The sequence below is a fragment of the Narcine bancroftii genome, chromosome 1 (assembly GCF_036971445.1).
Source record: "Narcine bancroftii isolate sNarBan1 chromosome 1, sNarBan1.hap1, whole genome shotgun sequence".
Classification (NCBI taxonomy): Eukaryota; Metazoa; Chordata; class Chondrichthyes; order Torpediniformes; family Narcinidae; genus Narcine; species Narcine bancroftii.
The window spans coordinates 84,525,841-84,549,229 of record NC_091469.1 but is presented as its reverse complement, the minus strand read 5'-3'; the positions used below and the strand labels follow the sequence as shown (position 1 = coordinate 84,549,229).

Here is a 23,389-nt window from a genome sequence, read left to right as displayed (position 1 = left end):
GTATCTGACCCAGCATGCATTGAAACAGATCAATTCTAGGTGGATGAGAGCTTAAGGGGCAGAAAGGACAAAGTATTACAGAGGTGAGGTTAATTGTCTTCGTGATGGCCATGGAAGTGTGTTCAATGTTCATCTTAGAGTTGAGTACATCACCAAATGTTATGTTCGGCCTAATACAGTTGCCAAGGAGATAGATGGTTAGGGATGGAACATGGAGTTTGTGAGTTTGAAGTCTTCCTAATGTTTAGTTGGCAATATCTGCTCTTCCAGTTCATGTAAGTTTCATAAAATCATGAAATAAGGTAAATAATAATTCTAAGGGAGGGGAATCTAAAACTAGGGGACATAGATATGAGGTGAAAAGGTAAAGATTAAACAGGAACCAGAGGGATGCCTTTTCCACACAGAGGATGGTGGGAATATACAATGAGTTGCCAGAGGAAATGATAGAGGTAGATTTCTCATCCTTAATGATCCAATGAAAGTGAGTTTCTGCTAGAGTTGATGGGCTTCTCTTGAAAGCTGTTGACCAATAAATAAATTCAGGTTTGTTTTCTTTTAACAGGGTCCCGCTGGTCCGAAAGGGTCAAAAGGTTCCTCTGTAAGTACATTTCTGGTCAATATTTATAAACATGATGAGTTGGTTCACAAATCCTCTTCTGCACATTAACAAGAAATACATTTTAATTCAGCGGAAACTTCTTTATCCAAAGTGTGTTGAGAAAGTGGAATTCAGGAGTGCTCGAAGCAAATAGTTTGGATGCACTTGAGGAAGCACGACAAGCATATGAGGGAGAAGAGAATAAAAGGTAGATTTTGCTAAGAAAGTCAGAAGGCATCTTGAGTGGAGCATGAACATTATATGGCCTGTTTCTGTGCTGTGGTCCAACAATCGCTCAGTTCTTGTTGCTCAATATCTGCTGACTTACTAACCACAGATCCAGTACTTGTGAGTGTGATGTCTCTGTGTTACTGGGTGAATGCTTCACATTTCTCCAGAGCCCTCTCCTATGGTGTCTGATGAATCTTGATTGCCATGAAATGGGTCAGGAATACTGGTTTCAAGAACTTGGTGAGGTTTACAGCTGATTCATGGTAACAAAACCAAATCCAGTAAAGTAGCAGACGGCAAAGCTTCTCTCCCAAAGAAACTCAACGTCTTCTACACCCGATCTGATGAACCATTCCTCCACATCCCCTGACAATCCCATCCCATCCATATCTGAGGATGACGTGTGTTCTGCCTTCAAAAGAATGAATCCAAGGAAAGCATCTGGCCCAGAAGGAATAGCTGGCCAAGTATTCATGGATATCTTCAATATCTCAACTCCAGCAGGGCGTGGTACCTACCTGTTTCAAATAGGCATCAATCATACTGGTGCCCAAGAGGAGAGTAGTGACCTGCCTTAATGACTATCAACCAGTAGCACTTACATCAACAGCGATGAAGTGTTTTGAAAGGCTGGTGATGAAGCAGATCAGCTCCTGTCTGAACGGTGACATGGATACTTTCCAGTTTTCCTATCATAGTAACAGGTCTACAGTGGATTCCATCTCACTGGTTCTACACGAATCCCTGGAACACCTGCACAGCAAAGATGCATTCATCAGGATGCCCTTTATCGACTACGGTTCGGCATTTAACACCATCATCCCCTCAAAACTGATCAGCAAACTTCAATACCTGGGAGTTAATACCTCACTGTAATGGGATCATGAATTTCCTCACCTCCAGATCACAAATCAATAAAGATTGGTAAGAACTTCTCCTCCACAATCTCTATCAGTACTGGAGCACCACAAAGTCTCATTCATAGCTCCCTGCTCTACTCACTTAACACCTACAGCTGTGCAGCTCGGTACGACAATAACGCCATCTACAAATTTGCTGATAATACCAAGATAATGGGTTGTATAAAGGAAGGGGATGAGTCTGAATACAGGATGGAGATTGAAAACTGAATGGTGCTCCATCAACAAACTTGCACTTAAAGTCACCAAAACTAAGGAGCTGATTGTTGACTTCAGGAAAGGAAAGCCAGGGGTATACAATCCAGTAATCATTGGGTTTTAGAGCTGGAGATGGTGAGCAAATTTATGTTCTTGGCAGTCACTATCTTGGAGGATCTCTCCTGGACCCAACACAGCAATGATACCATGAAGAAAGCACATCAGCGCCTCTACTTTCTCAGGAGTTTCCAGAGGTTTGGTTTGACACCAGAAAGCTTGGCAAATTTCTACAGAGGTGTGGTGGAAAGTGTGGTGATCAGCTGCATCATGGTCTGGTACGGGAACCCCATACCCCTGAGCTTAAAGCCCTCTAAAAGGTAGTGGGCACAGGCCAGAACATCACAGGCAAAACCCACCCCACTATTAAGTACATCTACAGGAGAGCAGCAGCAACCATCAAAGATCCACACCACCCAACACACACTCTGTTCTCACTGCTGCCATCAGGAAAGGGGTATAGGTGCCACAAGACTCCACCACCAAGATCAGGAACAGCTACTACCCCTCCACCCTCAGAATCCTCAATGACAAACTCAATCAGAGACTCATTTAAGGACTTGTGTACTTTATTGATTTTTTTTCTCTCTATACTTTACAGTCAGTTTGTTTACATTCATTATCTGTTTATAATTCTTTGTTTGTTTGCATGTTTTTCTCTGTGTATAGTTTATTTTTTACACTACCAATAAGTGGTCATTTTGTCACACCCACAAGAAAAAGGAATCTCAGGGTTGTATGAGATGTCATGAATGGACTCTGGTAATAAATCTGAAATCTGATTTTGATATAGTGTAGGCAGTATGTTAGCTTATCAGTTAGTGCTATGCTATTCCAGTGCCAGCAACTCGGGTTCAAATCTGGTGCTGTCCATAAGGAGTTTGCACGTTCCTTCTGTGTATGTGTGCGTTTCCTCCGGCTGCTCTGGTTTCCCTCCCCACCCTTCAAAAACATATGGTGTTGGCAGGTTAATTTGTCACATGGGTATATTTGGGTGATAAGAGCTCGTGGTCCAGGTGGACCTGTTATTGTGCTGTATCTCTAAATTATTTTTTAAATTAAATTAATCATGGAATTCTAGAACTGAGCAAATGTTCAACACCGAAATTCCTTCACTGCTTGCTTCCTGGTCTGGCTCTTTGCTGGATGACTTGTGCAGTTTGACATTTATGAGTTTTGCCTCATCCTGAATTACTGTTCTGCTATTTTATTTGCAGAATCAGTTCCTACCATATGTGAAGATAATTGGTCCTTATTTATTGCTCCACAGGGTCTTACAGGTCCCAAAGGTGAAACAGGATTACCAGGACCACCCGGTGCTCCTGTAAGTAGGAAATTATTTGTTCACTGGAAATACTATAATGCTCATGAGATTTTGCCTGATTTGGAAAGTGACAGTGTCCTTGCTGTTGATTGCAAGTTAATAGATATTGTTCTTCTCAGATGAGTTAAATGCCCTCCATGATGTTTGGGACAAGGACTCTTTTTTTCCTTTATTTTTCCCTGTCTTCAAGTTTTAAATTCATAATCAAGCAATTCATGTGATTAACACACACATTCCAGATTTATTTAAGGTTATTTGTAAATGTTTTGGTTTTACCATGTAGAAATTATAGCACTTTTTATACATAGTTCCCCCATTTCAGGGCACTATAATGTTTGGGGCATTTGTCTTCACAGGTGTTTGTAATTACTCAGTTGTTACATTTGTGCAGGTATAAGCGAGCTCGGCTTGCTTCTAAGCTTTTGATCACCTTGGAATCTGTAGTTGCCATCTTTCAACATGAGGACCAATAGAAGTCAAATAAGCTATTATGAGGCTCAAAAATCAAGAATAAAACACTGAGACATCACCTAAACCTGGAATATATTTTTCTTTTTAATCTTTTTTATTTTTTTTTATATAAGAAATACAGTATAATGAAGAAAAGGGAATGAAACTGAAATACAATATCATGTATGTGTGTGTGTGTGTGTGTGTGTGTGTGTGTGTGTGTGTGTGATATATACATATATATAAAATTAAGATCAGACTTGTCAGCCACAAACGAGCCTGCGGCTGACGTGGTCATTACCCCTCCATAAATCTTCGTCCGCGAAGCCAAGCCAAAGAAGAAATTAAGATAAAAACTTCAAACGGAATAAACTTGGTCCCCCCTCCAAGCAATGGGTGAAAATAAAAATTTTAAAAATCAAAAATATTATATAAAAAAACCCTCATTTTTAAAAAAAGCTAACTTAAAGCAGCTGAGCAGCTTATTTTGAGGGTTACATATATTTGTAGTTTTTGGTTCCTACAGTAAATCAAAAAACAAAGGTAAGACTATATCTCATCTGGAAGAGTAAATACATCTAATCATATGAGAAACATTTGTATCATATGAAAATAAGACATAAAAGGACGCCATCTATCTTCAAATACATGATATCTAATTTTATCTCAGCTTAGACAAGACATAATATGAACCCTGTGACAGTGTTTAAACAACAGCGAACAACAAGGGAAGGCTTTTTCAGCATTAAAATAATGTCTAATTCTCACCAAAAAATGCTGGCCACTGCCAATCATCAACACCTTCCCACCAAGGCCCCGGTCCTACCGGGATCCCGATGTCCCCGCTCCTACCCGGAAGGTTGCTCTCCTTGATGACGCCTGGACAAGGGATTCTTCCAACCGCTTGCAGCTGGGAGACAGCAGCACACAATTTGAGAGGGAAAGTTGAAGAGAAAAGTCAATAGGGGAAGGTAAAGAAGAAATTAAAAGAGAGTGGAGGGAGTTACCTGAAATGAGGACAAACATCGTTCTAATTTCATGTAGGCAGATCCTTTTTTCAACCTGTGAGGTCAGTTCAGCTGTGAAAATTTAAAAAAAAATATCAATAAAAAAGGATTTCAGAGAATCTGATTTCAGATAATTGGATTTGTACCATACATACAATTGTTCTGTCCCAAATATTATGGTGCCTTGAAATGAGGGGTGTATGTATAAAAAGTGCTGTAATTTCTACATGGTCAAGCCAAAATGTATACAAATAATCTTAAATAAAATCTGGAAAGTGCACTTTAATCGCATGTGAATTGTTTGATTACAAATGTAAAACTGGAGCACAGGGGCATATAAAGGGAAAAATAAGTGTCTTTGCCCCAAAGATTATGGAGGACACTGTCACACATCCTGATATACCATCCCTTCTACCTGTGCAGTCAGATATACCACACCCTCCATCTGTGTAGGGAGATATACTACCCTCTCCAAATGTGCAGGTAGATATACTTCCACCTCGACCCGTGTAGGGAGATATACCACCCTCTTCACCTGTACAGGGAGCTAAACCTCCCTCTCTACCTGTGCAGGGAGATATACCACCCTCTCCACATGTGTAAGGAGATATACCTCCATCTGTGTAGGGAAATATATCACCCTCTCTCCTGTACAGGGAGATATACCTCCCTCTTGACCTGTGTAGGGAGATATACCTCCCTCTTGACCTGTGTAGGGAGATATACCACCCCCTCCACCTGTGCAGGGAGATATACCACCCTCTCCCCTGTGTGGGAAATATACCTTCCTCTCCACTTGTGTAGGGAGATATACCTTCCTCTCCACCTGTGTATGGAGATATACCTCCCTCTTGACCTGTGTAGGGAGATATACCACCCCCTCCACCTGTGCAGGGAGATATACCACCCTCTCCCCTGTGTGGGAAATATACCTTCCTCTCCACTTGTGTAGGGAGATATACCTTCCTCTCCACCTGTGCAGGGAAATATACCATTCTCTCCACCTGTACGGGGAGATATACCTCCATCTCCACGTGTGTAGGGAAATCTACCAATCCCTCCACCTATGTAGGGAGATATACCTCCATCTCCACATGTGTAGGGAAATCTACCAACCCCTCCACCTGTGTGGGGAGATATACCTCCCTCTCTACCTATGTAGGGAGATATACCTCCATCTCCACCTGTACAGGGAGATATACCTCCCTCTCTACCTGTGTATGGAGATATACTTCCCTCTTGACCTGTGCAGGGAGATATACCACCCCCTCCACCTGTGCAGGGAGATATACCACCCTCTCCACCTGTGTGGGAAATATACCTTCCTCTCCACCTGTGCAGGGAGATATAGCTCCCTCTCCACTTGTGCAGGGAAATAAACCACCTCCTCTGCATTATACACAGGCCATGCCATGCCTCTGTACTATTAGGATCATTTCTCTCCCTCCATACAGTTGGGGAGGGGATGTTCTGCCCTTTGTACAGTATCAGTCTCCTTGCCCTTTCCATATAATCTGGCTCACTCCTCTGCCCCTTTACAACATGGGTCACTCCTATACGATGTTGATCATTACAAGTGAGGCAATGTCATTGTGCATGTTTTAACATAATAGTTCCTCAGCCGATATTCTTGATGTTTCCTCCAACGTAGACCTTAGCTTCTCATTTGTGTTTCTGGAGACAATTGCTGTAAATGTTCCTCAGTTACTGAATGTAACCTGTGAGTCACTTTCCCTAAGACCAAGGTCCATTCGGTTTTCCAAACTTGAATAATTATATTTCATCCAAAGGGTCCTGTGGGAGACGTTATTCAGTCCCTCCCTTACCAGTCTTCAAAGAGAGCCAAACGTTCCATTGATGCCAGCCAATTTTTTGAAGAAGGGAATCCGGAGAATTACCTGGATTATGCTGATGGCATGGAGGAGATCTTTGGTTCCCTGAATTCACTGAAACTGGAGATAGAACAGATGAAACACCCCATGGGCACTCAGAACAACCCTGCACGGACCTGCAAAGACCTGTACCTCTGCCACCCGGACTTTCCTGATGGTAGGCAAAGCAATCTAGCCACACCCACCCATCCATGTATGCTAGGATACAATAATGAGAATAGCTTATCCTGGCAGTACTCCTTACATAGCCATGGTTCTTTCAAGGGATCTAAATGAGGTGTTTTAAAAAGTGCAACCATTTCCTCAGAATACATGAACAGCCTTAAAATCAGAGCCAGGCATTTCTGGCAAGACTCGGTTCTGGAAAGAATAGTGAGAATCCAGAGCCCTCCCTCAGGAATCTACTACAGTGGCATCCAGTACAAACTCCAACTGACGTTGACATTATTATCACACAAGTGTTACGGGTGAATGGAGTTAAGCCAGCTATCAGCCTTTAGTTATGGATGAATGGACTCAAAGAGTGGAATGAGTAGCTCCCAATGCATATTCAATTTTCAGGAGATTGACAATGAATTAACTCAATTCCAGCAGCAGATGATGACCCCCATCCCTAGATATCACCCACCTAACACACAACTATGCCATAAGATATAGGTTTTGATGTCCTCTGCAAGCCAGGCAGCAGTACTGCATCCATCTTCCTTAAACAGCACTGATATATTTTATTTGTGTGAGGCTGACTACTGAACCCATCCTTGGGATTGTCAGGGGTAACAGCAGGTAAGACATAGGCAACAAAGATGGAAGGCATGGTTGTGTCAAATGTTTAAAGCCTTGAACCACTTACTTGGTTTGAGTCTGAATGAGTGAATGAGAACAACAGGAGGTGACCATGGATAAAGAAAAGACAAGATGTAACTAAATATATGATCAGGTGACTCCAAGATTGGTGTTTATGCCATAAAGATCTATAAAGAAGACAAAGGAGTTATTTGGTAGGAACAATAGAAGACATGAGATTTTCATGAGGATGTCAGGAGGAGGAAGAGTGCAGTGGGTGGCAAGAGATGGAGGAGCATCACGCGATTGGAACCTTCATGGAGCGCAAAGCAGTGTTATTGATAACAGACAGTTTGTGGTGGAAAGGATTGTGATAACAGGGTGAGAGGAGAATGAAGAGCAAGTTCAACCAGTCATTAAACATAGGAATCCTACAGTTAACTGGACACAGTGGGGTTTGACAGGTCACTGGATATTGTGGGGTACAACAGATCACTGGACATAGTGGGGTTCGATCGTTCATTGGATATAGTGGGGGTTGACAGGTCATTGGACACAGTGGGGTTTGACAGTTTATTGGACACAGTAGGGTTCAACAGGCCACAGGACACAGTGGGGTTTGACTTGTCACTGGACACAGTGGGGTTTGACTGGTCACTAGACACAGTGGAGTCAATAGGTCATGGACACAGTGGGGTTTTCACAGGTCATGGGACTCAGTGGGGTTTGACAGGTCACTGGATGCAGTGGGGTTCAACAAGTCATTGGACACAATAGGGTTTGATAGGTCACTGAACTTAGTGGGGTTCGACAGGTCACTGGATGCAGTGGGGTTTGACAGGTCACAGAAAACAGTGGGGTTCGACAGATCACTGGACACAGTGGGGTTTAACAGGTTGCTGGATGTAATGAGGTTCAACAGGTCACTGGACTCTGTGGGGTTTGACAGGTCATTGGACTTTTCAAGTAAGTTTCAACAAATCATTCTGGTGTTTAAACACCCATTAAACAGGATAGTTTAGTAGATCATTGGACAATGAGTGTTAACAAATCATTTTACAAAGTAAGGTTCCACAGATCATCAAGTAGAGTGAGATCAAAGACCATTAGATGGTAATAAAGGAAAGAAGTGAACCATTGCTGAGGATAATGGGGTAAATGGCTCCAGGACTGTTTCCACACAGTCGAGTGGTGAGACTTTCCAACCTGTATGTTTCCTCCTTGTCTTCTCGGTAGGTGAATACTGGATTGATCCAAACCAAGGCTGCTCCAGAGACTCATTCAAGGTCCTCTGCAACTTCACATCAGGAGGTGAAACCTGTGTGTTCCCGGACAAGAAATCAGAAGGAGTAAGTCTTCAAAAAAATCTCTTGGCAACTTGCAAAGGACATTACTGTGGTTAAAGCACATTGATTCCATTTGGTTCCACTTTGGAAGAACTAAAACAATGTGATGTACAGAGTAGATTTTGATTGGCTGTCACAATAGGGTCTATTTTTTTTACGTGTGACAAAACTACCTAAATTTTCATCCAGTTCTGGTCGATGGAAACAAATTTCAGGCAGTTTCTAGGTGACTGCATAATCTTTTGAAAGGTTAAAACGGACTGAATCATTTTCCCACCCTGCCATCCAGTGAAGGGGTGATGGCAGTGTTGGCAAGGCCAGTCTTAATCAGGCACCCTAAGTGAGGGCAGATATTGAGAATCCCACTCTGTCCAAAGATCTATCGAAGCTCTCTATATCCAGTGACTTGTTCAACCCATTCTGTCCCTGTGACCAGGTGAACCCCACTGTGACTGCATTGATTTCTAGTTGATTGTTTCCTCCTATATCCCAAGGATGTGTGGGATGGCAGGTTTAATACTGTAGCTTGCTGAAAATTGCCCCTCGTGTGTAGGTAAGTGGGAGAGTCCAAGTAGAGTTGATGAGAATGTGGGGAGTATAAAATGGGATTGATATAAATGGCTAGAGCTCAATGGGCTGAAAGGCCTTTTCTATGGTGTATCAATCTACAACTCTGATTTTTACTCCTGGGTCGCTGGCTGTGTAAGAGCATTGCAATAACCACTACACTAACTATGGGTTGAGGTCCGTAGATAAAGAACCTATGCTTCAATGAGAGGCAGTACATGGTTCCCAAAACCCCCGGGACAGTCGCTGAAAGAACTGTAGTCACTAGAACATTGAAACAGAAGCATGCCTGACCTGCTCATTGTTTCCAGCTGTTTTCACCCCAGGGAATGTTGGTGCCATGAAGCGTTGTGATGAATGTCTGTGGAGCCTGTTCCCAATGAATGACAATGCCAAGGGAACCCATCCCTCAGTGAGCGTCTGGCCACATGGAACCAGTTTCCTCGCAAGAGGCATTGGCCATGATGATATCTGTACTCTACAAGAGTCAGAACCCAGGCTGCACCACTCACTATTTATGGTCTCTGGCAAGTTACGTTAATCTTGTACTCGCCAAGATTCCTTGGGCTGTTAATTTCCACATTAACTTATTTTCCTTTTTTTCCTTTGCGATCTCATTTCACATCAGGCAAGAGTCACTTCTTGGCCAAAGGAAATGCCAGGCTCCTGGTTCAGTGAATTCAAGCGTGGTAAACTGGTAAGCGGGCATTGTTTCCTTTCCGCGCTGTAACCTCTCTCGTATTTTACAGAGCAAAATGGCTCGCTGGCCTAAAGAGCAGCCTGGTGCATGGTATAGTCAGTACAAGCGAGGTGCCCTGGTAAGTGGTTAGACAGCACTGCATCTTCCCCCACTGCTTACTCAGACTGCATCTCTCCTATCTGGCTGTTTGATACTGTCACTCATTCTCCACACTGCTCAGTCACACTCACAGTTGCTCATTCAAATGCAGATTGGTCATGTCTACGTCAAGACCACACAACCAACATCCAGTGTCTGTGAAACCTGTATTTCAGTGAGAATGAGTGTGTGTAGAACCTGTACCCGAGTGAGGACCAGTGTGTGTGTGAGGAACCCGTACCCCAGTTAAGGTCAATATGTGTGGAACCAGTACCTCAGGGAGGGTCAATGTGTGTGGAACCTGTACCCCAGTGAGAATCTGTGTGTGTGGAACCTGTACCCAAGTGAGGGTCAGTTTGACTGGAACCTGTACCTCAGTGAGAATCAGTGTGTGTGTGGAACTGTACCCCAATAAGTGTTAGTGTGTGAGGATTCTGGAGAGTCCATGTTGAAACTCAGCCCAGTAAGAGTCAGTGAGTTGGAAGATTATTCCTCTCAAAAATTTTTGCCATTTGCCTCAGATGCCTTAATGTCTGTCAAGGGCTCCAAAAGGAATTAAGATTCAAACACCATTCAAACACAAGTCTGAGCAGCTCACTTTTGACCCCCTGATCTTCCTCTGCACCTCCCCAATCTTTCCTAACTTCTACCCTGATCTTACCGTGCTATGAAGAAAAGTCTTCTTGGTTACAGTCTCCCTCTACTCCCACCCTCTGAGCTTTGGCAATGAGTCTCACAGACCATCCACTTACCTATTGCTTTATCTATTGCATCACAGGCTCTTGGTCTATTGGCTGGTGTAGGGGAAGGTTTGGGAGTGGACCTCTCTGGGGCCAATGAGTGTACTGGGAACCAATTTATTCAGTGAATTAGACTAAAAAGATCCAAGCAGTTCTCTAAGGAGTTTACCTGTTCCATCCAGAACTGAAGTCAGTCTCCCAAATTATATCATGTCATTTAAATGCTGATACCACAGGAGTCATGATTACATGGGGTGACTGAACACTTCAAATATTCTGCCCTTTGTCGCTGTAGGGATGGTCATAAGCATTCCAACCAGATGCTTCAAGCCTAATGGCATTCAGTGACACTCTAAGGGCTAACAATTAGTGCTATGTACAGATCAGAGCAACTTGTTTTAGAGGGATGATTTGACCTTAGATAGGCAGAAATAGACATTTTACAAAAATGGCTCAATAAATGAAGGGCATTGGTTATATGAAGAGACCAGTGACAGAGGGGTTTACCTCAAAGAGCAGAGCAGGCTGTGTATATTTCACAAGCAGTTTTCGTAAGCAAGTGGGATGTTGATAAACTAAAGAGAAATGCTGCCTATAAAACCAGAGGACATCGGTTTAAGGCACCTGGCAAAGTAACCAATGAGAGTTGAGAATTTTTAGTTCACCTCCCAGTAGATATCTGGAATGTGTTACTTACAAGGGTAGTGGAAGAGAATTTGGGAATAATGTTCAGAAGGGGATTTGGATTAGAATTAATTGGAGAACTCCTTCAAAGGGCCAGAGCTGTCACAATACCCTTGCATGGTAACAAATGGCAGATCCAGCAAGAAAATACAATGAAAATTTGGTGAGAGGAAGTGAGGAGGTGTATTCTCCTTGAAAATGAAGAGATTATGTTGAGTACACCAAATTATTAAGAGGAGTGGCTTGATTTAATATAAAATGCTAACAAATCACTGTCCATTTCCAGAATTGTAAGAGAGTGAGATAAACTCAATCGTGTAGTTGACACTGATTCAACTGCACTCACATTCTCCAGATTTTTCATGGTATATAATTATCAGGAAATGCAATAAAACTGCTGGTATCTGGAATTCAAACAACCGGCAGCTTCATACAAGTGGCAAAAAAAATTTGAGGAAAATAAATGGGTAAAGAAAGAAGCAAGTTTAAAATTGGCATGCTTTATTGTTAATTTGATTAATCCATGCAATCGCAAGCAACCGTAAAATATACTTATCTGGCATCTACCATTCCCCCTATAATGCCAGGTACCAGGGGTTTTACTGTATTCAACAGACAACCTGATCAAGGTCTTTAAAAGATGTTTCCTTTTTTGTAGGAGACAAAATGCGGGGGTCATCAATAAATCTTCCTAAATAAATCCATTGAAGAATTATAAGGAACTTCTTCAGCCAGAGAGTGATGAGAATGCAGAACTTGCTCGACACAAGTGTCTGAGATAAATAATATTGATGCATTTTTGGGGAAACTGAATAACCTCCTGAATAAGATAAGAGGGGATCAATGTTTTGATAGAATGAGAGATAGGAAGATGGGAGGAGATCATGTGATCATAAACCTCTGAATGGGCCACATGGAACTAGTTCTGTGCTGTGTGAATTATATGAATTATATGTTCTTTGTAAGAACAATTCATTTTTCATAAAGTTAGCAGTTGGTTAAAGGAGCAGTTGCTATAAAGTGAAACTTTATTCCCAGTTGAAGTTTGGACCCAATTATTTTCCATATTTCTGCCCTTGACAGGTCAAGAATGAGGTCATTAGTTGCTTCATATACTCCAAACACAAATTATCAGGGTTAATTGACAAAAGAGGGTGGAGTAATGGGCCTTTATCCTGGTGTCTGTCGCATCCCATCCTGCTTGCTGCATTAGCACTCATTCGCCTTCACCCTAACCCCATTTCCTGCATGCCCTTTCTTCCCCATGTTCAGTCATTTTACTCTCAAAGTGTTGGAAAGAACCTGGAAACAGCCAAGGATCCTGGATTAGCGGTTGGTAAATGAGTTCTGTTTGAAATGGCCTTTTCCTGACTCTCACAGTCTGGCAGCATGAAGGACTCACCAGCTATGCTTTCAACTGGATCTGTGACCCAGTCCCAGATACCAACTCAACAAAGACCACTGTGTGGGGGGGAGCACAAGGGTGAAGCAGAGTGCCTTAGGGTTGATGCTAAGAGTAGGAATGGAGCTGAATACAGGAGGTGTGCAAATGAGAGAGGTGTGAGCATGGGAGCTAGGAGATAAGAAGGAGAGAGTCCAGCAATTTTTTGTCGTTGGATGAGCATTAGACTGAGGAGAGGGGGAGAGTGAGATGGGGTTGGAATTAGGAAAAGGGTGAAGGTAAGAGCATTCAAGTTCTGGCAGAAGGTCACTGAGTCAAAAGCCAAAATATGACATTTGGAAAAGATATAAAAGCCATATCCTAGAAAATCTAAGATCCAAAAGATCTAATCGTAACAAAAAGGCCGAGTTTAAAAGTAATTGGTCAAAGGTCAAGAGGTGACTATAAATATGATTTTGCAGATCAAGTTATTATGTCAGAATACATTCTCCAAAATGATGATGGAAGCAGATTTAATAATGTCATAAAAGAACATGGGCTTTGGAGACAGAACAATGAAGCAAGATAAATTGTATTGCTCTTTCAAAGGATAAGCACATTGAGGTTGGGATAGAGCTATCAAGTCGGGGCTAGTTGCTTCAGCATATTGAAGTATCAACTTAAAGGCAATTCTTTCTCACCCTTCTCTGATGTTTAAATGGAGCACAAAGGAGTGGATTGTGTAACTGAAGAATGCACCCTGCTACTGTTGTTAGCTCGGACAGGACTTAGCAAAGGATAGATTTTAAATTTCATGTGGATAGTCAACAGTGGCTAATTTCCAATGCTATCACCACAGGGGTTTCCCAATGGGACACTTCATTCTGGTCTGACTGTGTGAGTGAAAGGCATAATTTGTGGTTTGTACCATCTCCCAGCCCTGTTGTCTCTCTCTCTCTCTCTCTCCCCTATTCCCACTCCCTGCAATCAGCTTTCCTACGCAGATACAGAAGGAAATCCCATTGGAGTGGTGCAGATGACCTTCCTCAGGCTGTTGAGTGCATCTGCCCATCAGAACCTCACTTACAACTGCTACCAAACAGTAGCCTGGTATGACTCAACAACGGACAGTTACGACAAGGCCATTCGCTTCCTGGGCTCGAATGACGAGGAGATGTCATATGACAACAATCCCTATATCCAAGCAATCATAGACAAATGTGCAGTGAGTACCTTGTATTCATCTACTTCTGGCTATCCATCCCATAGGATAATGATAGGTCCTTTCACTCAGTTTGTAGGATTTGATATGAGGATACCCCACTCCTCAGAAAGGAACAGTGAGTGTGTGAATGGATTTTAGGTGAGTAGGGGGTTGCACAGGTCCAGACCCACCCTCTCATCATCCCCACCTGGATCCACCTGCATGGTGAGATCCAAGATGGCTGAGGGAAGTTCTGTTGCAGTGAATGACCATCTAGCTTTGCAGCATGTGTTTGCTAGATGGCCATTGACCCTATGAGAAGGTTCGCCCGTCTTTGACAGGTCTTGTTTTTCATCTTGCAGGGTGGCTAGCCACCCTCTGCACCAGGCAAGCCTGGTGGGGGATCCAGTTTAGCCGTCAACCACCCAACCTGCAACAGGTAGTTCTGGGTTATATGGTACCAATAGCACTCAGATGAGTAACCATCTACTTACAACGGAGCTGAAAGGTTTCTTAACATTGTGAGCCTGTTGATTCCATATTAGTGTCATGCTGCATGCTTGTGAGGTTTCATTGCTTCTAGTCTACTTGTGGTGGTTTCAATTGGCAACAGTTAGAGCTACGTTTGTGCTAAGGGTACAACTATGATTCTTGTTCCCATCCCATTATTACATAGATGAATCTTCCTGTGACTCTATCCCCTTTACTACACCCTATTTCCAACACCCAGCTCAGCCCTATACCCATACTGCTCCTATACCCATCTATTCCCACTCTCAACACCGACGCAATTACTTCACTTGCCTAACATCCTGATTCTCACACTAACTTTACATCAATCTAACCAAGAACTCTCTCTGTCTCTGCAATCACATGAACCATACATCCACTCCAAAACCAATGTTCCATCTATTCTAACCAGGAACCTCCCTCTGTCTCTGCACTCACACTAACCCTCCATGCTCCATCCACTCCAACATTAACCCTCTCAGTCTCTGCACCCTCAGGAACTATCATTTGCAAGATAGCAGTTCCCTTCCCTCATTTACCCAGCTTCTTTTCTCCACCCTTTTTTCGGTAAATCCCAGTCAAATGATGAAGTGGAGTCCTTGAGTCTGTTGGGCAGTGTCTCTGAGGACAGAATGAGTTGGAGCTAAACACTGGAGTAGAAGATTGCAACCTGAGAGTGGGGCCACAACATCTATTGATCCTTCCCCTTAGAATGTTCAGGCAGTCATGGGATACAAATAACTCTACTTCTAAAATCAACTTCTGCTAAATTAACTGATCACCTCACTTAGAATTAATGGTTCAAATTATTAAATGCCTTTCTAACTTTTAGTGGCAGATTACTTCTGCACTTGTTTATAAAGAGCCTGGATCAGTCATTCTGAGCTGACATCGTAACCTGCCCCTTTTCTGCTCCTTGCCCTGTAGGCAAAGAAGGGTTATCAGAAGACGATATTAGAAATCAACACCCCAAAAGTGGAGCAGCTCCCGTTCATCGACATCATGTTCAATGACTTTGGAGAATCGGGTCAGAAATTTGGATTTGAAATTGGACCTGTCTGTTTCGTAGGATAAAAAACCCAATCAAAACTTTGCTGATTTTTAAAAAAAAATGTTTCCACCCACACACACACACACACACACACACACACACACACACACACACACACACACACACACACACACACACACACACACACACACACACACACACACACACGAAGAATGAGTCTGCAAAACGAACAACACTGTAACCTCAATGTGCAGATTTAAGACGTGCAAGTTCAGAGACCCCAGGGGCATGGAAATGATTTCCGACTTCTTGGTACCTGCAAAAAGAAGACTTCATCTCGCAATGAATCACTCAACCATCACTCCCTCACCTGGTGAAAAATTCGACGGATCCCGAAAACAATTGATTCAAAGCCCTGAGTTGCGCGGAGTCACCACCAAATTGCCCTGACGGTCAGTCTCGGGAAGTCAGAGATGGAGCACAGGGAGACTGCTCCTGCTTCTTAACACCCACCTCTGCCTTTTGATGCTGACCAACTGCTCTCTGTGTACTACCTGCAGTTTCATTTTTTTAATCTTTCTTCAGATGCATAGTCTTTTTTTAAAAAGAAAAAAAATCTCATCAAATAAATGTCTTGAATTGAACACTTCCTTGGAAATGGTGCTGACATTTTATTATTTCTTTTTAAAACAAAACAAATTTTTTGTACGTTTGTAAGTAAATATTTTATTGTATAATATTTTTATTCTCCCTTCAACTTTAGGCTTCGAACTCAATGCATGTGACTTATAAAAATGTACAAGGTTAACTCTTAATTTTTACCTAATGTGCAAATATATATATATATATATATATATATATAAATATATAAAGTGTGTTACGTAGGATTAATATACCTGCTACGCTGCAATACCAAAGCACACAGCTCCATAGACCATAGCACGCACATGGCGGTACATAAACACGCCAGCTCACTGCTTTTGTTTCTGGAAATTGAATGCACTTGGCATGTTGAGCTTTCTTGTGAGTACTTGGTCATTTACCTCTGTTTCACTAAAATACCTTGGTGCTAAGTATGAAGGGTGGGGTATAGTTAAGAGCCTCTACATAGCCTATCCTGTGCCACTGAAGACGAAATGGGGAACTATCCCCAACGAGGGGGACATGACGTTCAACGGAAGACTGGGTGCTATTTACACGTTTCTCGTGTGGTGCTGTCATGTCCCACTATAACGTCAACTGTTTCTTTACAAGGCATGGCAGAAATTTCCTGGAACAATGTGCCGAGGACTGAGGCTGCCTAATTTTTCCCACTGCATCTACAAACCGGATTTATAGCTAGTATGCATACCATTTAATAGTCATAAGATATTTCAAGGAAAATTTCCTTCAATGTGACTGGGCTTTGCCAGAGCCTCCCTTGTAAATTGTGCTTTATTTTAGTTATCTGTCTAAAGATATGGGTGCTACAAGAACAGGTATTTCACAATGTGCCATGAGGACAAATGCAGTGGTAACTTAAGGATTGGTTAGGAACTTGGCACTAATATTTTGCTGTTACCTTTTAATTGCTTAAATTAGTGAAATACAATCCAGGAATTACTTGATTAAATCATCCAGCGCGCATTTTCATTAAAAGTTGTAACATTTTTAAAAGGTGAAACATTTTGCCCTTGCCTGATATTCATAGGTTTCATTGGCCATGGGATCTGTAAGTTATTTTATCCATTACTGAAAAGCATCTCTCCCCACACCCATTCTACACTCATGTAAATAACTGAGAATGTTCTCTTTTCCCTTGCTCTTTCTCCACCCACAAAGGCTGTGCACGATTTGCCTAGCTAACTTCTTTTGATCTCCTCTCTATTGTCTTGAATACCCTTTGACCATTCCTCCTTATTCATTCACTCTCTGTCCTTTTCTCATTCATTTTCTTTCTCTCCTCTCCCTTTCTTGTTCACTTGTTATACTTTCTTTCTTGTTCACTCTCCATCTTCCTCCTTTTCTCACTTTCTCTTTCCCTCTTTTTCCACATTCAATCCATCTCGTGCTCATTTTTTCATTCCTTTTCCATCTCTTCCTATCTTTTACTTTTGCATCCTCTTTCCCCTCATTCACTTCTCTCTCCCCTCATTCACCCCTCTCTCTCTCCCCTCATTCACCCCTCTCTCTCTCCCCTCATTCACCCCTCTCTCTCTCCCCTCATTCACCCCTCTCTCTCTCCCCTCATTCACCCCTCTCTCTCTCCCCTCATTCACCCCTCTCTCTCTCCCCTCATTCACCCCTCTCTCTCTCCCCTCTTGTACTTTGCTCTCTCCTCATTGACTTCTCTCTCCCCTTATTCACCTCTCTCCCCTCATTTGCTCCTCTCTTTTTTTTCTCTCTCTCTCCCTTCCCAACTCTCCCTCTCCCCACCTATTCCCAGGCCTCACTTCCTCCTTCCATCTCTTGTGACCTATTTTCAGCTGCCACTCAAGCTTGCGTTGCTTTTGCATTGAGCAGAACTTTTGTAATTTTATTTTCTTAAGAAACATAAAACTTGAACATAAAATATTGTTAATGACAAGTTGTTGGAGGATTTTTGGTACGTTTTATTGGCCCTCGTTCTATTAATAAGAACGTAATACTGTCATGTGACAATTTGTAAATGATTTTGAGATCCCAATAAACCTGTTCATGAAACTAAGAATCCTGTCATATCCATTCACAGCACCGGAAGTTACAGGAATCTATTGTTAGGGAGAGTGTGTGAATTTAGTCGAGTTTCGGCTGCTCAGAGAGAATCAACATGGATGTCTAAAGGGTAAGTCATATCTAATGGAGACAAATTGATGTTTCCTTTTGAGGAGGTTACAAACAGCATGTCATGCTGCATGAAACAGGCTCTTTGGCCCAACTCATACATGCTGACCAATTTGGCTTTCTGGACTAGTCTCATTTGCCTGCATTTGGAAAATGTGCTTCGAAATCTTTCCTGTCCAAATGTTTATTGAACGTCGTAATCGGAAGGGAATGAAGTTGTGCCTGACATAGATGACGTGATAGAAAAATATTCTTAACAAGGACTTCCAAAAAGCTTACAACAAGGTTTGTTGTAGTGGGTTTTCATTTCTCCAAATGCAAGCAAGCAAAGCACACAGAATAAGTTCAGTTAACTCTTTATTAAGCACCAAGTTAACCTGAGAGAACCCTTCCTGCTTTCAACCTCAAAAGCAGTCCCCTGGGGTCTCCATCCGCAAAGGGATGTATCAAATTTTATACACTTGAGTAAACATGGTGGGCTAAAGGATTACGTCATTATTCTATATAAAAAAAATAAATTAACATATAAGGTTACATATAATACTACATATAAGGTAAGTCACACCCCTTGTACCCCCCCCCCCCCTTAAGCTTGAATAATATATTGTTTAAGAACACTGAGTTACAATTATTCCACATTCAGCAAAAACACACATTCTTTATCTTGTATTGCCTGCATTCCAAAGCCTCCTGTTGGTGCCTCTCAAAGGTCGTACCAGTCTGTAACCCCCCTCACGGGGCCCCCCTTAACCTTTCCAGCATTTGGCTTACATTTTGTGTTTTAATTCATTTTTAATACTTCTGAATCATTTTAATATTCACTTTAATACTACAAGTTTCCCCTTAAGAGATATTAACAAAAATAAGAAATAAGAGTGTGCAGAATGGAAGGCTGTACTGAGGATTGAAGTGTTGGGTTATCCTGGTTTCCTGAACACCTTTAGGATACTAAGTAGTAGGGATGGGAGCAGAAAGTTTTAAGTGGAGAAGTAATTCACCCGAATGGGATATTAGATTAACAGTTGCAAGGACTACACTTTTATTCCCTTAACATGGATTTGTTTTTTTGCATAGTGCAGGCCCTTCAGCCCACAATATTGTGGTAACCCATATAAATCCTCCCTGCCTCATAACCTATTTTTCTGTCATCCATGTGCCTGTCTTTTAAGTGCCCTAATATTCCAGCCTCTACCTGGCAATACATACCAGGCACCCACAACACTGTGTTTGTTAAAAAAAAAAATACCCTTAATGTATCCTCTAAACTTTCCTCCCTTCACTTTGGACAGATGGCTTCTGGTATTTGCCACTCTTGCCCTGGGAAAAAGGCATTGGCTGTCTACCTTATCTATACCTCTCATAATATTTTAGATCTTTATTAAGTCTCCTCTCATCCTTCTTTACTTCAAAGATAAAAACCCTAGTTCTGCTAACCTTACCTCATAAGACATATTTTCCAATCCAGGCAACATCCTGGTAAATCTCTGCACTCTCTTCATTCAGAGATGACCAGAACAGAACACAAAAAAAATTCTAAGTATGGACTCACCAGAGATTTATAGAAGTGCACATTACCTCACGCCACCTGAACCCAATCCCTTAATTAATGAAGCCCAAAATCCCATAGGCTTTCGTAATCTATCTTAAGAGATGTATAGATTTAGACCAAGGTCCATCTGATCTTCCACTCTAAGTATCCTACCATTAACCATGTGCTTTTTCTACCTTAAGGTTTGACTGTCCAAAATCCATCACCTCACACTTATAGAAGATTAAGGAAATTTAATAAAGCATTGAAGGTGATTAAAATATTTGGACCAAGACTATGATGTATCATCTGTGTTGCAGTCCTCTTTAATATACTGTTTTGCAATTACTCAACAAAGAAATGAACAATAAACAAGATGCTTTACAGCAGCTTACTGTCAAATAAGAGCACATCATGGAGCCATATCAGGGTGTGCCAATAGACACAATTTATACTGCTCATGAACAATTCACCATGCATTATGCACTCTCTTAAAGCTGTAGGTGCGTCCATGGATCTCCTCTTTGTGTTCACCATGACCTGTGTTCACAATCATAGTAAAAACACTCATAAATACTGGAGGAAACCTCAGCTGGTCTTGTAGCATCCATAGGAGGTAAAGATATATTACTGATGTTTCAGGCATGAGCCCTTCTTCAAAGAAATTGCAAAAGAACATAAGAAATAGGAGCAGGAGTCGGCCATCTGGCCCGTCAAGCCTGCTCCGCCATTCAATAAGATCATGGCTAATCTGATCATTGACTTAACTCCACCTTCCTGCCTTTTCCCCATATCCCTTAATTCCTTTTTTATGTAAAAAGTTATCTAACTGAACCATAAATATGTATAATAAAGTTGCCTCAACTGCTTCCCTGGGTAGAGAATTCCACAGATTCACCTACTGTCTGAGAAAAATAGTTTTTCCTAATCTCCGTCTTAAATCTACTTCCCTGAATCTTGAGGCTGTGCCCCTAGTTCTGGTCTCCCAGTGAAAATTTTTTTCCTGCCTCTATCTTATCTATCCCTTTCATAATTTTATATGTTTCTATAAGATCATCTCTCATTCTGAATTCGAGTATAATCCAAGACAATTTAGTCTCCTCTTGTAGGTCAACCCCCTCATCTCCAGGATCAACCTGGTGAACCTCCTCTGGAATGCCTCCAAGGCCAGTACATCCTTCCTCAAGTATGGAGACTGGAACTGCTCACAGTACTCCAGGTATGTCCTCACCAGTACCTTGTATAGTTGCAACATGACCTCCCTACTCTTGAATTCAATTCCTCTAGCGACGAAGGCCAACATTCCATTTGCCTTCTTAATAATCTGCTGTATCTGCAACCCAACTATTTGCAATTCATGCACAAGCATTCCCAAGTCCTTCTGCACTACAGCAGGCTGCAGTTTTTCACCACTTAAATAATAATCTGCTCTTTATTTTGTCCTCCCAAAGTGGATGACCTTGCATTTACTAATGTACTCCATCTGCCAGACCTTTGCCCACTCACCTAACTTCACTATATCCTTCTGCAGCCTCTCCACATCCTCTATACAATTTGCTTTTCCACTCAATTTAGTATCATCCGCAAACATAGCTTCACCACACTCTGTCCACTCTTTCAATGTAAATGGTGAACAGCAACCCCTGCAGCACCCCACTTACCACTGTCAATCAGTAAAACACCCATTCATTGTGACTCTCTGGCAGACAGGCATCTCATTTGAAGACTAGAGATTAATGGAGAAGAATGGGGGAGTGGGTGCAGGTTTTAACAGAAACCGGAGAAATCAATATTTATGCCATCCTATTGGAGGGTACCCAGTCAGAAGATGAGGTGTGTTCCTCCAATTTGTGGGTAGTCTCAGTCTGGCAGTGTAGAGACCATGGACAGACATGTCAGCAAGGGAATGGGATGGGGAATTGAAATGGGTAGCCACTAGAAGATCCACAATATTGTGGCAGCCTGACCCGAGATGGTCAACAAAGTGATCTCCTAGTCTACGTCCAGTCTCTCCAAAGTAGAGGAGACCACATCGGAAACACCTGAATGCAGTAGATTACCCCTACAGATGCACAAGTAAAATATTGCTTCACTAGGAAGGACTGCTTGGTGCCCCACATGGGGGTGAGGGAGAAGGTGTGGGTGAAAGTCGAGCATCACTTGTGGTCACTAGGTGCTCAGTGGGGTGCAAAGAATGGACAAGGGAGTCAGGGAGGGAACAGCAATCCCAGCAGAAGCCACAGAGGTGATTATGTGGTGGTGGGATTATATAGTAGGTGTTGGAAATGATGAAGGTGGATGTGTTGGATGCGGAGGCTGGTGGCGTGGTAGATAAGGACAAGAGAATCCTGTCCTTGTTGCACATGGAGGGGTCAGGGAAATGGAGGATTTGCAGGTGAGGATCAAGTTGATGGTGGTAGAGGGAAAGCCACATTGATTGAAGAAGGAGGACATCTCTGATAACCTGGCATGGAAAACTTTGCCTGGGAGCAGATGTGACAGAGACTGAGGAATTGAGAGAAAGGAATAGAATCCTTTCAGGGGAAAAGATGTGAAGAGGTGTAGTTGAGTAGGTTTGTGTGAATTGGTGGGTTTGTAAAAGATGTCTATTGAGAATTTGTCTCCCAATTTGGAGATATTGAGAAAAGGGAAAATGTTGCTAGTGATGACCAAGTGAATTTGATGTCGGAGTTGAAGTTGGATAAAATAGATGAGCTCATCATGAGTACATGAGGCAGCACCAAAGTAGTTATCGATGTAATGGAGGAAGAGCTGAGGGGCCGTGCCTATGTAGGCTTGTAGCATGGATTGCTTCACGTAGCCAACAAAAAGTCAGGCATAGCTGACCATCTCAACTGGTTATACTATATAATCTCCTCTCAGCCTTTTGAGCTCTTGGAGCTTCTGTGACTTGCTGCCTCACTGACTATGTGTCCCTCCGGCTTGGCTCGTTAATCTGATCCACGATCATTCCCTTTAATTCCTGGGTTCATCAGGACGGCGCTCATGTGATCCACATGAATCTCCAAGCACTGCCTCAGAATCAAACAATAAAGCTCTTTCAACTGCATGCTTCGGTTACTGTTCCTCCCTTCCCACCATTGGGTCTTATGATTGAGTAAGACATTCTGCTCAGCACTTGCTTATCTTTAACACATACTGTGATTATTTGTTGAAATCATTCATATATTATTTGCCTCCTCTTCCCCAAAATGGTTGTTTTCACAGGCACTGAAGAAACAGACTTTCCAATGGCAGATTAACTACCACCTGGGCCCCTAGGCTGAGCTTTAGTAAGGCTCCCCCTAGGCTGA

At 42.3% G+C, this 23,389-nt stretch overlaps 1 protein-coding gene across 3 annotated transcripts in view; it reads left to right on the top strand.

Moving 5' to 3' along the window:
• col5a1 (procollagen, type V, alpha 1) overlaps positions 1 to 16,394 on the top strand; it is a 274,674-nt gene extending 258,280 nt beyond the window's left edge. Inside the window, exons 61-67 of one of the 3 annotated variants that reach the window (XM_069931782.1) lie at positions 566 to 601; positions 3,278 to 3,331; positions 6,579 to 6,837; positions 8,700 to 8,812; positions 10,005 to 10,073; positions 14,011 to 14,244; positions 15,661 to 16,394. In XM_069931782.1, the coding sequence (XP_069787883.1) occupies positions 566 to 601; positions 3,278 to 3,331; positions 6,579 to 6,837; positions 8,700 to 8,812; positions 10,005 to 10,073; positions 14,011 to 14,244; positions 15,661 to 15,807 (912 nt within the window). In that variant the 3' untranslated portion in view covers positions 15,808 to 16,394. The other 2 variants (XM_069931776.1, XM_069931792.1) reach the window with 2 other exon arrangements.
• Positions 16,395 to 23,389: the final 6,995 nt, after the last annotated feature.